Source organism: Mus caroli, chromosome 14 (assembly GCF_900094665.2).
Source record: "Mus caroli chromosome 14, CAROLI_EIJ_v1.1, whole genome shotgun sequence".
Taxonomy (NCBI): domain Eukaryota; kingdom Metazoa; phylum Chordata; class Mammalia; order Rodentia; family Muridae; genus Mus; species Mus caroli.
This window is the reverse complement of record NC_034583.1, coordinates 21,303,005-21,317,883: the sequence shown is the minus strand read 5'-3', so window position 1 is coordinate 21,317,883 and position 14,879 is coordinate 21,303,005. Positions and strand designations below refer to the sequence as shown.

Here is a 14,879-nt window from a genome sequence, read left to right as displayed (position 1 = left end):
AGATGGACATGTGTTCTCCTACTCATCATTTTGCCAGCTTAGAATTTTGCATTTGACCTAAAATGCTCTCTCCATCTTTCTCATTCTGGTTGATCTTCAAGGTTATTGTGAATTTTCACTCATACCAGGGAGCCTGTCTCTTCAATAAAGACATCCGTGTAAACTTTAGATTCCACTGGATGAGAGAAATCAAGCATAAAGACCATGCCCTTGTCTAAGAGTTTCAACATGTAACTTCCTTCTGTGATTCTTGGTCTTCTTAGAGTCTCATATGGCTGGGAACAATAGTCACTGCAAGCCTCCTGAAGATTTTCAGTGAGGTTTCTAAGGCTTCTGGATGATGCCTGACACATGGAAGAATGCCTAAAAACAGTATTAAGTACTCTAGTAATAGAAGTAAAGGGACACACATTTGAAATCTCTGTACTCAGAGCACTCAGGAGGATTTGAGGTTCAAGGCTATCCAGTACTACATAGTGAGACACTATCTCAAATCTGAAATGCTCGTGATACTTCTACTATTATGAGCTATTAATTTTAAAAGATGTATTGATTGTGTAAATATGTGTACATGATATTATGTACACCTTATGTATGTGGGAGCCTATGGAAACCAGAATAGGGTGTTGGGTCCCCTAGAACGAGGCTTATGGATGGTTGTAAACTACCCAGTATGGATAGCTAGACCTGAACTCAAGGCCTCTGGAAGCATAGCAAGTACTCATAACTGCTGAGCTCATCACTCCCTAGGCCCTGTGTTTTCAATTTCACAGCTTGATTTATAAGCTCATTTTCATTATGGACTGACTTACAGAATATGGAGATATTATTGCCGAGCAGTGGAAAATGTTTCATGTGTTCATTTATATGGAAGCAAAAGCATGTTGAAATTTGCCAAACTAAAATTCTTGAGCTTTCAGGTTAGTGGCATGTGTTACAGAGGGCAGGAGATGGCATAGTATCTTGCCTGAAGTCAGCACCTCTGATGCTTTACAGAAGAACACAGATCTTCCCGTATCCAGCATGGTGGGAAGCTAAGGAACAAGGGCAGGAACCCTGAATCCTCTTGTGCTTAGCTCACCTTAGCTTTCTTGCCTCCCTGACTCACACTTTCTCCAACCACAAGTTCAACCCTCCAACAGCTGGCAAAGAGAATCAAAACCATAAGTGTTGTATGCTGTAACTTAATGCTAGCCCTTGGTGAATGCTAGGAAGGAAAAGTAACCCTACTGGAACTATTGACAAGGACATCAAAATAGTCTGTGGCTCTAACAGTCCAATTGTTCATTACTACTGTTAGCGCACACCCTCGGTCTATCTGAAAGAGAAGCAGATATTTATAAGGTCTGAGAATCTGCTCAGGATCCCCACCAGTAGGATATTTCAAGACAACTGGAACCAAGCCTTACTTTTTTTTGTGAATCTTGGTAAAGCAATCATTGTTTTAAAAATAGGCAGTTTCCCTGCCAAGCCATACCACCCTAAAAAGAAATGTTGTTACATTAATCTCTTGTTTAGATACAATAGTTTAGGATAAATTTCTTTTAAAAATACTTTTGCATACCTTATCTTTCTGGATAAGATTTTTGTTTTGTGGGACACCTATTTATATCATTTATATCATTGGAGTCATGTTAATACAGGTGCCCTTGGCTCCCAATCCTGAGTTAGGCTGCTGATGAAAATGTCTTAGCCCTCCCAAGGACTTTGATTGCCACAGAGGCCACTGTAGGTCACTTTGTGTTGTACCATGTGACCTTCGGGTTCTGGTTACCAGATTTAGCAAGTCAAAAGTATTTTATCTGGCAATTTTGTTCATCATTCACAGTGCATTTTTCCTAGTAAGTCTGAATTTTCAGATTCTGCTGCAATGTCAATAACTTGGACATCTAAATAGCATCCCCACAAGGCATCAACTGAACCAGGTTGAGCCCTAGGGCTTTCTTTCTACCCACTGGGCATGGGAGGGAGCCTAAGTTACCTTATGTCCTACACACCCCTAAAGAGAACCAGAGTTTGGAAGCTTTGCAGTGGACTCACCATCTCTTCCAGGAGGGAAGTGTGTCTGGTCAAATCCCCTTTCCTTCCACGTGTCCTGTAACATGAGCTTTGAAATTGGATGACTGTATCATCTCTCCCAGCCTTGTAGGCTGCCCATGAGGATATTTTACTGTTTCTTTGTATTAAACACAGTAACAAATGTTCAGCCCAGAGATGTTTGGCAAATGCATGTGAGTATTGTATTATGGGTTTTGAAAACTTGCGAAATTTGACCTCTGGTTTTGTTACAATGTCTTTGGTGAATGTTATTAGGTGGTGACCTAATAAGAATTATTGACTAGGGAGCTATAATGTGGAAGCTTATAATTTTCTTAATAGGCATTGATTTGTGTAGTCTCGATTAAAATACAATGAAACCTGAGGCCTAAGTGTTTTCTTCTGAAAGGGTGAAGGGTTGAGAATCAACTCTTTATGAATTGCCTTGAAATCTTCATTGAAATCATATTATTTGAAGAGTTTTGTGAGCATAAAATGATCTGACAAAAACCGTTCAATGCCAGGTCTAACAACCTTGGAAAGCTGGGGGAATATAGGTTTCTTCAGATGAAGTCTGCAAAATGCTTCCAGATTACCTCGGGGGTAAAGAAAATAATTATTATTCCATTCCATAAGTCCTATTAATTCTTTTCAACATTGATTCAGTCAGTAATTAGAACCCAAATGGAGGACACATGTACAATTCCCATTTGTTAGACTCTGCTAAAGGTGACTGTTCCCAAGAAACCCTGACCAGAATGAAAAGAGGTCATGAAACAAATGTGTGAGCCAAAGACACCTGGCCTTCCTCCACGTGTCTCCAGAAACCAGGCTCAGACAGTAGGCAGAGAAAGTTCTGGATTAAAAGAGATGTGTACAGCTATGAGTCTTCAAAGAAAATTCTCTATCATCTTCTTGTCAATTGAAGGATCGCATGAGCTCCCTCCGTTTCTGCCCAGACAAACATCATGCAGCTCTTTGTTCTTTAAAAGCATTACTATACTGTATGCAAAAGTTTACCTCCCACATACCACAGGGAATACTTCAGAACTGAACTATGCATTTGGTAAGGGAGCTAAAAGCGCCTCCTCCCCTTTTATCTTTCTGTTTCTTCATTTGGCATCAACTGAATTATGTGGAGTGTCTGCTTCTATGAGATTTCTCCCTTGTTTCTGAAACAATACCAAACTTTAACACTGAGTGCCCAGACTTTACTAAGATTATGATGAATGCATATTGCTTCGATCTGTATTTTTCTGAAGGTTGTTGATACTTGGTCTCCCTCACAGTATTAAGAAAGCTCTTGGGGTTGTCAGCCTGACACCCAGGGGGACAGTAGAACAGCTGCCCTCTCTTTCCCCCTCATCTTTGCAAGGGTTCTCTGTTCTCAGTTTCACCCAAATTAGTCCCAGGATTTCAGTTGTCTTTTTCTGCCCAACATTCCATCATGCGATTCATTAAAGTCTTCACATGAAATACTTTGCAGATGAGCTATGTCATAATTCGCATTATAGTTTTCAGTTGTTATTCCTGTGAGAAGTCATTTCTCTGGACATCCACAAACCTTGCACTGATATAGCAAAGGTCAGAGTTCTGTCCTTTAGCACTCCAATGCCACTAGTGGCCCTGTTCCAAAGCCTGGGTTAATCATGAAATAGTCTAAAGAAGCAACATTCCAATTCCTTGTTAGTTCTACTTGCAATTAACTGTTTTGAAAACAAACAGAAGAAAACATTTAAACAAATGCGGCTTGGCTAGCAACTATCACAGTGGTGGACTGTTAATTGAGGCAACTTGGAATCCCAGGATGCCTGACTTTTTACTTTTCTTTTCCTATCACAGCTAGCAGTCTTTGCCGTTGTGTACAAAGCGATAACAATTCAGGGACACTGTCCAAGTGTGGGCTGGGACTGGACAGGAGACATTAACTCAGGCATCATCTGAGCCATCACTTTGTGTGAGAAATCTAACCAGCAGGGGGCTGTTTTTCTATAGGAGAAAATCTTGATGGGCATTTGGTTCCAGAAAGCCCAGATCTACTCTCAAAAGCGGAGAGGTGAAGAGGAGAGGTACAAGGGAACCTTCCACATTGGGCACATTTATTACTTTACTATACTTTTGTTTTCTCAAACAGACAGCTTCCTGTCATAGACCTCTACTCATTGGTTGGAATCTGTTAGACTTCTTCCATCTGTGGCCATGTGAGCACAGAGTCACTTCAGGATGTGACCACCGCTTGTGAGCCAGAAAGAAATGATCATTTTCTCCCACTACACTGTCAGTAATGTCCACGTCTTTAAAAATCTCCATGATTGAATACATGGCTAGTGAACACACAGAGCTGGTGGTGGCCATAGTGGTGATAACGCTCCTCTTCAGTCCTGTGCTCTGACCCATCTGGCCGCTTACAGACTGCACCATTCCAGGGCAACAACTGACAGGGTCTGATGGTGGAGTCTTCCTCAATACTCCTGAAGGGAAATGATCCATCTAAAGAGCTTGCTTGGAGTGGTGATCTTGTAAAGAATTTATACCCCAATATTACACTCTACTGAATGTTTGGGTCTACAGACAGTTTGGATTTACCATACATAGGTTCTCTGCTTAGGCACAACATAGTCTCATCAAAGGTGCATTAGTTCTGAAATATAAGGGAATCAAAGGTCTGGGGATACATTTTGCCATTAAGGTAGTCAACACTGTAAGCCCGTGAGAGTATTAGAACACACTTCATGTTATATAGTCTTATCCTTTGTCTCACATTTATTTTTTGTCCCCAGAAATGAGGCAATGAGACTCTCCATGTGGAGAAAAGAAGTAACAATGAAGTCCTCAGGGCTCACAGCAGTAGTCTTAGAAACGAGGCTCACAAACAATTCTTTAGCCACACACTTTGGTTATAAATCACTGGCAGTTCTGGGACGTTCTTTGGTCTCCTGGATAAGCCTTCCAAGTGCATGTGAACAAATTCTATGGCTGGAGGGGCAGAGCATGTTTGGAAACATGGGTGTTTGTTGAAGCTTCCATGCCAGGCATGGTGAATGCTATTTTATAAACCGGATTTGGGCTCCTAAGGGTAGATTGCAAGTTGAGGCCCAGCCTGCAGAAAATGATTTCTAAATGAATACAATATGAAAATGTTATTTTATTTCTAATTTTACATGTGACATTGTTACTTGGTGAGTTTCAGATTACACTTGAATGCGTGTCTATTAATGTGATATGAGATGCAGGCATGATTTCATCTTGAGTGCATTTGAATATAATAGCACTGGAAATGTAATTTGTATTCTCAAATTTTATAAAGCAAAAGAAATCAATCTTGGGGGTGGTAGCCACATTGAACATATTGCATTAATTTCTTTGGGGGTTTTCTCAAGATAATTAACAACTTCCCTTTGCAGATCCAAGTTGGGTCATGATGGCAGTCCTATCTCATCTGAACTCTTTGAACCCTCCATACATATGCCATCCTCATTTCTTTCATATCTAAGTAGCAGTAATATGGGCTGGCCTTTGTAGAACATTACCTTCAAATCCTCTTGTGATTGCTGTCCAATAGAACTTCCTGCAAAGGTAAAAAATGTTCTAGATTGGACTAGTGACCACGGCAGCTTTTGGGTTCACAGAGCTATTGAACGCTTAAAATGTGATTCATGCAACTAAAGAACTCAGTGATAAATGGTACATTTGAATAGCACAGAATCAGAGCACCAGAAGAAGTTGCCTCTCCTATATTCCAGTGAATGAATCACGGGCATTCTAATAGTCTAATGGTCAGGAGTGATGTCCTGTGATAGCCCCTGTCACTCCAAACTTGGTTCTGTTGAATGATTGGATAGCCCTCCACATCCTCTAGCCCTTGCCTATTGTATCTACATCTTGATGACAACAGATCTCCTGCCTAACAGCTACTGGGCTTCTGATAGAAATTGAAACAATAAGTAAGAGGATGGGAATAGGTGAAGGGGATAGAAGCTACAAGTTTGGGAAAAGAGAAAAGTCTAGAAGGAAGGTGTCTGTGGAAGGTCTCAGTTGTATGGTATTAAGTTGATATGTACCCAGGCCTTCTCACAACGATGGCAAATGCTGCAAGAGTTATCACCTAGAGAGTTCAAATCCAAAGAGATGCTTGTGCCTGAGACATCTGAGTACTTCCTGGGAATAGGCTTGGAACTCTTCATAATGACAATTCTTTTAACAGCAACTGGGATGTTTGCCTAATTTCTAAAGACTACCCATATATTTTCAGGCCATTGTAGGGAGAGGTACTTTGGGAAGAATGGTATGAAATACTGTTTGGGGGCATGTTCAGTGTTGTATGCAAAAACAACCTGTGTTCTCATGACAGATTACGAAGTAGGAGCCCTGGAACCTTCTAATCAATTGGAAGTGAGGAATACCACAGACTCCAGGAAAATATGTTCATGATTTTCTGGACTGTCTAAAAAATTTCAAACCCACAGAATGGTGTTTTTATTTTCTGCACTCTCCTTGGGATTTGGGTTTCACTAAAGCATTTTCTGCCCTTGTTTCCCTTATTAAATTAGCAAGACCGACTGGAAGCAGAATACACTACTAGGGCTTGAAATGCTGTTGAAAGAACCAAACAGATGGGCACGCAAAATAGCTCAGGTTCCACTTAGGTCATGGAGAATGGTGTATGGGGCAGCCTTACCAAGGTAAAATGTTTTCTCTGATAAAAGTAGAAAAGGAAAAACATGTGGGACAAAGCACAGGAGACAGAGTGATGCTCGGCCTCAGGCTTCACCCTTATCTTTATTTTTATTTTTTATTGTTTGGTTTGTATTTGAAATAATTTCCATGCTCAAGAAATGGTGAGCTGTATGTTCCATTGGCCAAAGGTTGTGCACTGTCCTGCTGCCCACTGTCTGGGCCCTTGGCCTAGCATTTGTACTGCAAGCTGGGAGTGGGTGTTCAAAACTACAAAGCTGGTCCTGCCAATTCTGTAAAGATATCTAGTAGTACCTATAGCAAATGTCAGCAGTGTTTCACTGTAAAGGGACAGAAAGTAGATGCTTAGGATTTGTGGGCCATTCTGCCTCTGTTGTAATTCCTCAACTTTGGCAATATAGACCCAGACAGTATGTAAACAAATGACTGTTCCAATAAAACTTTATTTACAAAATGAAGCTGGATTTGGCCCTGAGCTAATCCCCAGTCTATGAGAAAGTCTTCATATGCCTTGGCATAACACTTAAGGCCTCTTATCATTTGACCCTGCGCCTGCTCACCCAGGTTGCTGGCTGTACCCACTCTTCTCAATCCTCAAAGCTCTGTGGTCTTAAAGGCTCCATGCAGTTTCTTCCATTTGAATCCTTGTTTCCTCTTGATTCCTATCTGGCTTTGAGTTAGATCTCTGTGCCATCACATACACAAAGCCCTTGGCCAACTCTTTGTATTCTGCCTGTAGTGTAGCTCTTACCATGTAGCTATTTCTCAGCTGGATTCTCACAGGGTATGTGATCACATTTCAATTAGCACCCAACCTAGCACTGAGCACAGTGAAGGCCAGAGAACAAATGGTCATTAGCTCAACCTACCAATGTGACTGTGAATCTTTGAACCACAGAGAAGTATCTGAAACTCTAGGGGAAAACCCTGAAAGTCTAAATCTGAGATATGAACCAAAGCCAAGGCCATGCTGTTGGAGAAGGCAGGGGAGCAGCCAACAGTAACACAGCAAGATGGATCTGGGCAGACAAGTTACCATCAGGATACTAGGAGCACTGGACAGCAGCCGAATGGCCCAGAGGAGAAAGGGCCAGGAAAGCAGTGTCTTGGTTAGGGCATCAGGCCTAGGGCAAGGATGCAGCTTGTTGGAGGAAGATCAGAGAAAGTCGGCCTGCCTGTATGATTAATGGGACAGAGGAACTGACTCATGAGGAAAGATTAAATTGCCTCAAGGAGCTGGGGTACAGGACCAATAGAGGGAGATGATAGCAGACTCTAAGTATGTGGGATGGATAAACACCCTGCAGGGAACAGCTAGATTCACTAGAGAGGTGAATGGGGGCCCTGCCAGGGGATGGGAGGGTGCTCAGAAAGGGTACAGGAAACTGTTAGGGAAACACAAGAGCTTTCAGGTAGATAGGACAACTCTGAACTCTTGGAAGAAGAGACACCATGGAGATTTGCTGTGGAATGACTATTTCAGGAACTCTTGTGTTTTCATCCTATAGGTCCTTGCAGCTTCCTATGACCTTGGCCTTGGCCTAAACAGATGGCATTAAAATCACTGCCAGAAAAGGCAGCAGGGAACCATGAAGTAGAAGACAGAAACTCTTCTTGATCCTCCTAGATACCAGTTGCCTGCTGTCATGGCAACTCTGGGGCCCTCTTTTCTGAAGTCAGTTGCTGTTAGCTGCTGCCTGACTTTGGTAAAACCATAGTGTTCCTCCCAAGCCTTTCTGAAGTGCAAGATACAGCCCTCAGCTCCTTACACACCTGACTGAATCCCACCTGCACTGTAGTATGCACCCTGGTTTGATCCGATATTCATTTTGAAAGACAGGTTTTATTTGAAATGCTACAAATGTTCCCCAGACTCCATGAGCAGTTTTCTTCAGGTTTTCAATGACCTTGGCTTCAAGGCAGAAATGAGCAACTCATCTCATAGTCTGACCAAGTATCAAAAGGGCACATTGTAGGTCTGTAGAGCCAACACATTAAAGACTCCAGAGCAGAAACACTTTATAAAAGGAAAAAAATCGCCTTTATGAAAACTCCTCCTCCTCCCGCACCTCTGGAAAGTCTGAGCTACATGAACTTGGCAGAGAGAGGAAGATGCTCTTCATGAGTGCTTTTCTTCTCCATGTCCCCCAGGAGCTTCCATTCTGCTGGGGACCAACCATGACCAGCGATTTACTTAGGGTTTTCCTCTTTCCCTGTAATTCTAGCTATACTATCATCCAGGAATTTTTTTTAAAGCCTCTTGGTTTTATTATTTAGATTGAAGTTACCATCAGTGTTGAAGGAAAGACAAATAGCATACAGGCAATGTGCAGACACCACGGCCAGTCCTGGAAAGGCTTTATACACCAGTCCAGTGTGTAAAATTCCACTAGGGTACATCTCCTTCTGCCCCCATCTGCCCAGCCCTATCATTCTCTGAACTCCTGTAAAGTATGAACAGCATCTGATGATTTTTGGGCTCTTGACCATTTTGCTTTGCGATATGTTGATGTAACTTCCCTGGGGGAAATGTGATGAGCCTGCTTGTGCTTTAATTGGAAGGTCCCACCAAATGCCACTTCCTAAAGTTTCCATCAATATCTGTCAATGCGGCCAGCCTTTACTGTTGGATTAGGAAGATTTCCACAGACACACAGAGCTGTGTGTTCTCTTCTTCTCCCAGGGAGAGAAGAGGCTTGGGATCTGGACACTAGGGGCCAGTGCAGCCAGTGCCATCAGAGTGAAGTGACTCTTGCAAATTCAGAACTGCTGCTGCCTTTCAGATGTTGTATCTCCAAACAAGCAGACAAACAAACAAACACCATGCAGGATATATTGAGTTTTGAAAGTAATAGCTCAAAAAAAAAAAAAGAAAGAAAGAAAGAATGGAAGAGATATTTATTTAGCTTCTAGATAGTTTTATGACAAATGTCGTCAGCTTGTGCTGGTGCTACAAATGTATAACCTTTAGAGATGCACACTGAAGTAATGCCACTTCAAAGAACATCTACACTGACTTTAGTTTGTGATAGAGGTCTAAGTGCAAGGACCCTTGAGATTTCCTTACCCGAAAGAAGCAAGTTCAGAGCTGGAGCTCTGGAAGATCATGGGTGTATGGGTCACTGTTAATATTTTTTTTTCTGGTATGCCTGTGTCAGCAATCTTGCCATGATGGATAAGTTCCAATGACAACCTGAAATCTGAAAGGGTTCTCTGATGCTTTCTTTTATTTGTAATCTGTCCCAGCTGTAGGCATTCAGATGAAACTTGAATTCTTCCAAAGGAAGTTCTGGACTGCCAGCAGACAGGTAAGCTCTAGCCGGTATCTCGAGGCATTAGCACCACTGTTATTATACAGGTGTCCCAATATGGGTAGCTGGGGCAAAGAGTGCCAGATTTCTGATGAATGTTTGTAAAATGAACTGCCAGCTCCTTGGATTACCTTCCATTTTACTGTAAAACACAGGCTGTCAGCACGTTTGATACCACATGCTGGGCAAAGCAGAGGATTTGCTCCTAGGAACTACTTAAATTATGGAATCAACAGAGTGACTTTACAAAAGGAGTCTTCCCCTTAATATTAGGACCTTCTGTTATTTCACAGTGACTTACTGATGATCATATTGTGATGTCCAGATAGTTACTTGTGCTTCTCCTTATTTCATTGTAGAAGGCCATCCTATGACCTGCTTGGTCAAGACATGTATCTACCTTTCTGCCCAAAGAACATCAAGGGGTTATTGCACTTGGGAAATCCAGGGAAAAGCCTCCCCATTGCTATGGCCTATGAACTAAGACATGTCAGGGATATCCATCTAGTGTTCAACAGAATCAGTAGCCATGGAGTTATTTCTTCCACCTGCCTAGTTCTAAACATTAGAAGTATAGTCCCAGCAAAAGTGAGATCAGCACACAATAGGCAAACCAGCACTTGCATGTTTAGTGTGCACTCATCATAATATGGTACCAACCTAGAGACTCATTCAAGGGTGGATACATAAGGAGCTTATCATTTCTTAAATTATGATACATAGGAAACTATAATCTAAGAACATAAACAAGGGTTTCCTTTTAAAGTCATTGAGAAATAGTTTTAAATTAAATAATGACATAATTATATCTTTTGTTACCAGAAGATCTGAGATCTTTAAGAGATACCATCAGCGTTGAATGACAACATAAATTAAGAGGGATGGGAAGGAACCAGCACTCCCTACACTGTCTTTTATAGTATGATTCTGAGTTCATGTAGACTCTAGAGAACATGGCCAAGCCTCATCTTGAAGCGTCCCCTTTGGATGAAACCTGGTATTTGCATCACAGGCCATGACCTCCTTAGCTAAGCAGCAGCTGCATCACATGCTGGGATGAATGACCCAGTAACATGATTCCCCTTGCTTCCTTCCCACAACAGTGTGCCTCGCTGGATGGCAAATGCTCCATAAGCTGTGATGACGAGGTAAGGGACCTTCCTGGTCCAGTTTCTGGCCAAAGGGAAGTGTTAGACAGCGCAGTTAGACAGAGAAATGCTACTGTGTATAGAGCCTGGCCTGACACATTATTATTCTGGGCCACCCTCCGGAGGGGGGAGGAGAGAGACACAGATAGACAAACAGACAGACAGACAGAGAGGACATTTGTTTTGTTCCCCACCCGTAATCACATAGTTTGGTTCGGAGAGCCAGGGAAATATGCTTTAGATGTTTCCTAGACTGAGGCAGTAGAACATTCGTGTCTTATTTATAGGATGTAAGAGACATTACTCATATTTAAAGATCATATTACATTTCTCAAAGCTTTGTGGCCATGCTTCATCTTCTTCCCACCATCAGAACAACAGGTTAAATAGGTAGGAAGTATTGCCGCTGTTTATAAGAAAACAAAAGGCTAAGTGGACCAGTGAGGTGTAAAGCTGTAATCCCAGAACTCAGCCAAGAGGTGGCGGCAGGAGGGGATCCTAAAATCAAGGCCAGGCTGGTCTACATAGAGAGTTCCCAGCCAGCCAGGATATATAGCAAGACCTGTGTGTGTGTGTAAGAAGTGGAAGAAAGAAAAGACAATCAAAGAGGAGATTGAGATGAAAGAGTGGTTTGATTCATCTCATGGAATTAGTAAACTGTAAATCTGGAGGGAAGAGTTTTTTCAGTCACAGTTTTTCATTCTAGCATAGCTATTTCTACCTAAGATGTCTCTATCATTTCCCCTTCCCCTCTCCCTTCTCTGTAGTGAGGGATTTGAATCATTTAGGTCAGCAATAGAAGAAACTAATGTGTTACCCTCTTAAGCCCTCCCATTGGATGTACCTTTGGTCATAGCCAGAATGGTACCTCTCTATCCCATGGTTTAACTTTATAATCAGATATTTATAATCCTGGTTACAAGGATTTCAGGAACATTTTCCAAACATGATTTCAACCCAGAAAGCATAGGACAGGAGTAGAGTTTTTAAAAGTAGACAAATGGAAAACAAGAATGTTTATATAAAAGGGAGTCCAGAAGAGAGTCAGAAAAAAATTTTTTTTTGGTTCCCAGTGGTCTAGCTGCCAGCTTAAAAGAAAAATTGTTATCCTACTGCTATCATACTATGAGTCACCATATCTGCAGAGCAAAAGCCAATCCATCATCTTTTCAGCAGAAGCCCAACTTTTTCTGATCGCCAGATCAAAAACAATTTCCCCCTAAGAATGTTCAGCATCCTTTTTAGGAAGCTTGGGGATAACTTTTATAGGCTAACCAGGGGGGCTCAGATTTCCCTTCTGGCTTTAAGGCATGCCAGCATGTTAGTAAGAGCTGTTGGATTCAAACTCCATCCTCTTGCCTCTCTGGAGTGCTCAGATGGCACCAAAAGGTGTGTCCTAGACTACAGTGGGTATTGCTGCAAATCCCAGCTTCAGTAAAAGAAAAGAGAATGCCTGGTTGGCTAGCTGGCTGGAAGGATGGATGGTCATTAGGAAACTTGGTTAGATGAATGAGTGGTTAACTATACATGTGCATGACTATTTAAACAGTTTTATATAAGCAAGAGGTGGTATTTTTATTTTCCTACAACTCATACCATGTAGGTGTATCCCCGTATAAAGACAGATGAAGACACATCTCCTTCTAAGCTTGGAAATAGCTAGTGTTTGCACTTTGAATGATGGGGAAGGTAGCATATTGTGGTATTTAAAGACACGAGCCATTAAGTTAGACTGTTGAGATTCTGTGACTCTGAAATTAGGTACCACTATAATCTTGGACAATTTTCCAAGCCTTTCTTTTCCTCTGCTTCTCCAACCACACAGCCATGGGTGTAGAAATTTCTAGAGTCACAGGGAAGAATGTATGAGGGAAAAATGAAAAATTCTACAATGTCTCCTATAAAAGGCACACTACTGTTGGCCCTAAACCGAACATGCACCAAAGTGTTCCTCCCAAATGTGGTTGCTCCCTGGGCCTGAAGCCCTAGGTGGCAATGGCTCATACACTAGGGAACAATAAATGTATGCTGCAAAGTTCTCATTAGTACCATGGTCTTTAGGAACCCTGTGTCCTAAAGGTCACATACTTTGAAAAGTAAGCCTTAAATTGATCTTCTTTTTAAAAATTGATCTGATGCTCATGCCCAGTCTGTCCTTTAAATTTTCATCTATTCTGCATTTGACTGTTAAGTTTTGGCTCTAGGCAACCAATTGCCATGCTTTCAATGAAAAACCAGCCTGCCTTCCCACTTGGACCCAATGCCATTTTTTTTTCCTACAAACTCCTGCCATGTGTCACTCTTTTCATAACTTTTAATTAGCCACATAGAGTTGTCTCCCGTCCTTTCTCTTCCCCGGCTGCCCCCAAATCACCAAGTCCCCCATTAAAATCAGCTTTGGGGCTCATTCTGAACCTGTGACTCTGTCTGCACCACCAAAGAGAGAATGGTCTACTTTTTTAGACTGCTCAGACACATGATGGCTGAGAGACCCTGAAAGTCCATTGTCACCCCATTAGCACACACTGGGCCCCAGCAAGTGTGTCCTGTGAGGGTGGATAGGGTATGAAGACATATTTCTACCTTGTAGGAGGACATCTTTAGTTTGCCAGTAAGAGCTGGAAGCATGTGATTGTCAGGACACAATCACGGGGGCGCAAGAAGGGCTGTAAAAAGTTCCACTCCACTTAGGATAAATGTCAGCTACAGAGCCTGCAAAAGAACCATTCAGGCACTCATATGCTCCCTTATAATGTGTTGACTGAGTCCTTCTTGGGAATAAGTGTCTGGCTAACTGCCAAGGACAGCGTAGGGAGATGCTGACTTCATGGCACTTATGAGTAGCAGGAAAGATACACATATCTTTTGGGGTTTTGTTTGTTTGTTTGTTTTGTTTTGTTTTTAACCAATTGGAATATATGCTGTGAGGAAGCTTATGTACTCTGGTCAGAGATGACACCTCTGAGGAGGCAACATTTAAATCAGCAAAGATGGAGGAAGAAATTACATTGGAAGTGATAACAAGGCATAAAAACGAACTTTCAGGCAGACAGTACTCCTGCAAGGGTATGGGGCTGATAAAGGAGGCATGGATGGAAAGGCCATGCCCACTTCCCATTTCTGTGTGACCCAGCAGTCCAGCCACTTTTGCTCCACTCACCTGTCCATCAACTTCACCACCTATTGACAACACCAGTGTTTTGTGAAGACAGAAGAAAGTTAACTGCTGTCCTGTGAGAGGCCAAAATCTTTATGACAAATGAGGCTCTATGCTCCTTCCAATGAGATAGAGATTGGTGTGGTCTGTGGATGACAGGGACTTTCTGAGTCTTGGTAGGAATGTCTTCTGGCATATGAAAGATGTCTTGAATGATAAACGAGCTGAACAGGGCTATATCCTAGCAACTGGATAGATCAGAGGATTGTTTAATAGCAGGTATGAGGAGGGACACAGGTACCTCCTACCAAATGTATATTTTTGGAGTTACCTCTTTGCAAGCCGTGATTTTTTAAAAGATTGTAACTGCTTTCATTTTTCTTTTTCTTTTCTTTTCTTTTTTTTTTTTTTTTTTTTTTTTTTTTTTTTTTTTTTTTGTCTGTGTGCATGCATGTGCAGTGAAAGCCCCAGGTCGATGTCAGGAATTGTCTTCCTTGGTCTTCTGTCTTATTTATTGAGCTATGGTCTCTC

General features: G+C 41.9%; 1 protein-coding gene across 2 annotated transcripts in view; it reads left to right on the top strand.

Moving 5' to 3' along the window:
* Cacna2d3 (calcium voltage-gated channel auxiliary subunit alpha2delta 3) overlaps positions 1 to 14,879 on the top strand; it is an 810,117-nt gene that overhangs the window by 721,256 nt on the left and 73,982 nt on the right. For both annotated transcript variants that reach the window (XM_021181598.1, XM_029469011.1), the window contains 2 exons: positions 9,979 to 10,040; positions 11,147 to 11,191. In XM_021181598.1, coding sequence (XP_021037257.1) covers positions 9,979 to 10,040; positions 11,147 to 11,191 — 107 coding nt within the window. The remainder of the gene's footprint in view (positions 1 to 9,978; positions 10,041 to 11,146; positions 11,192 to 14,879) is intronic.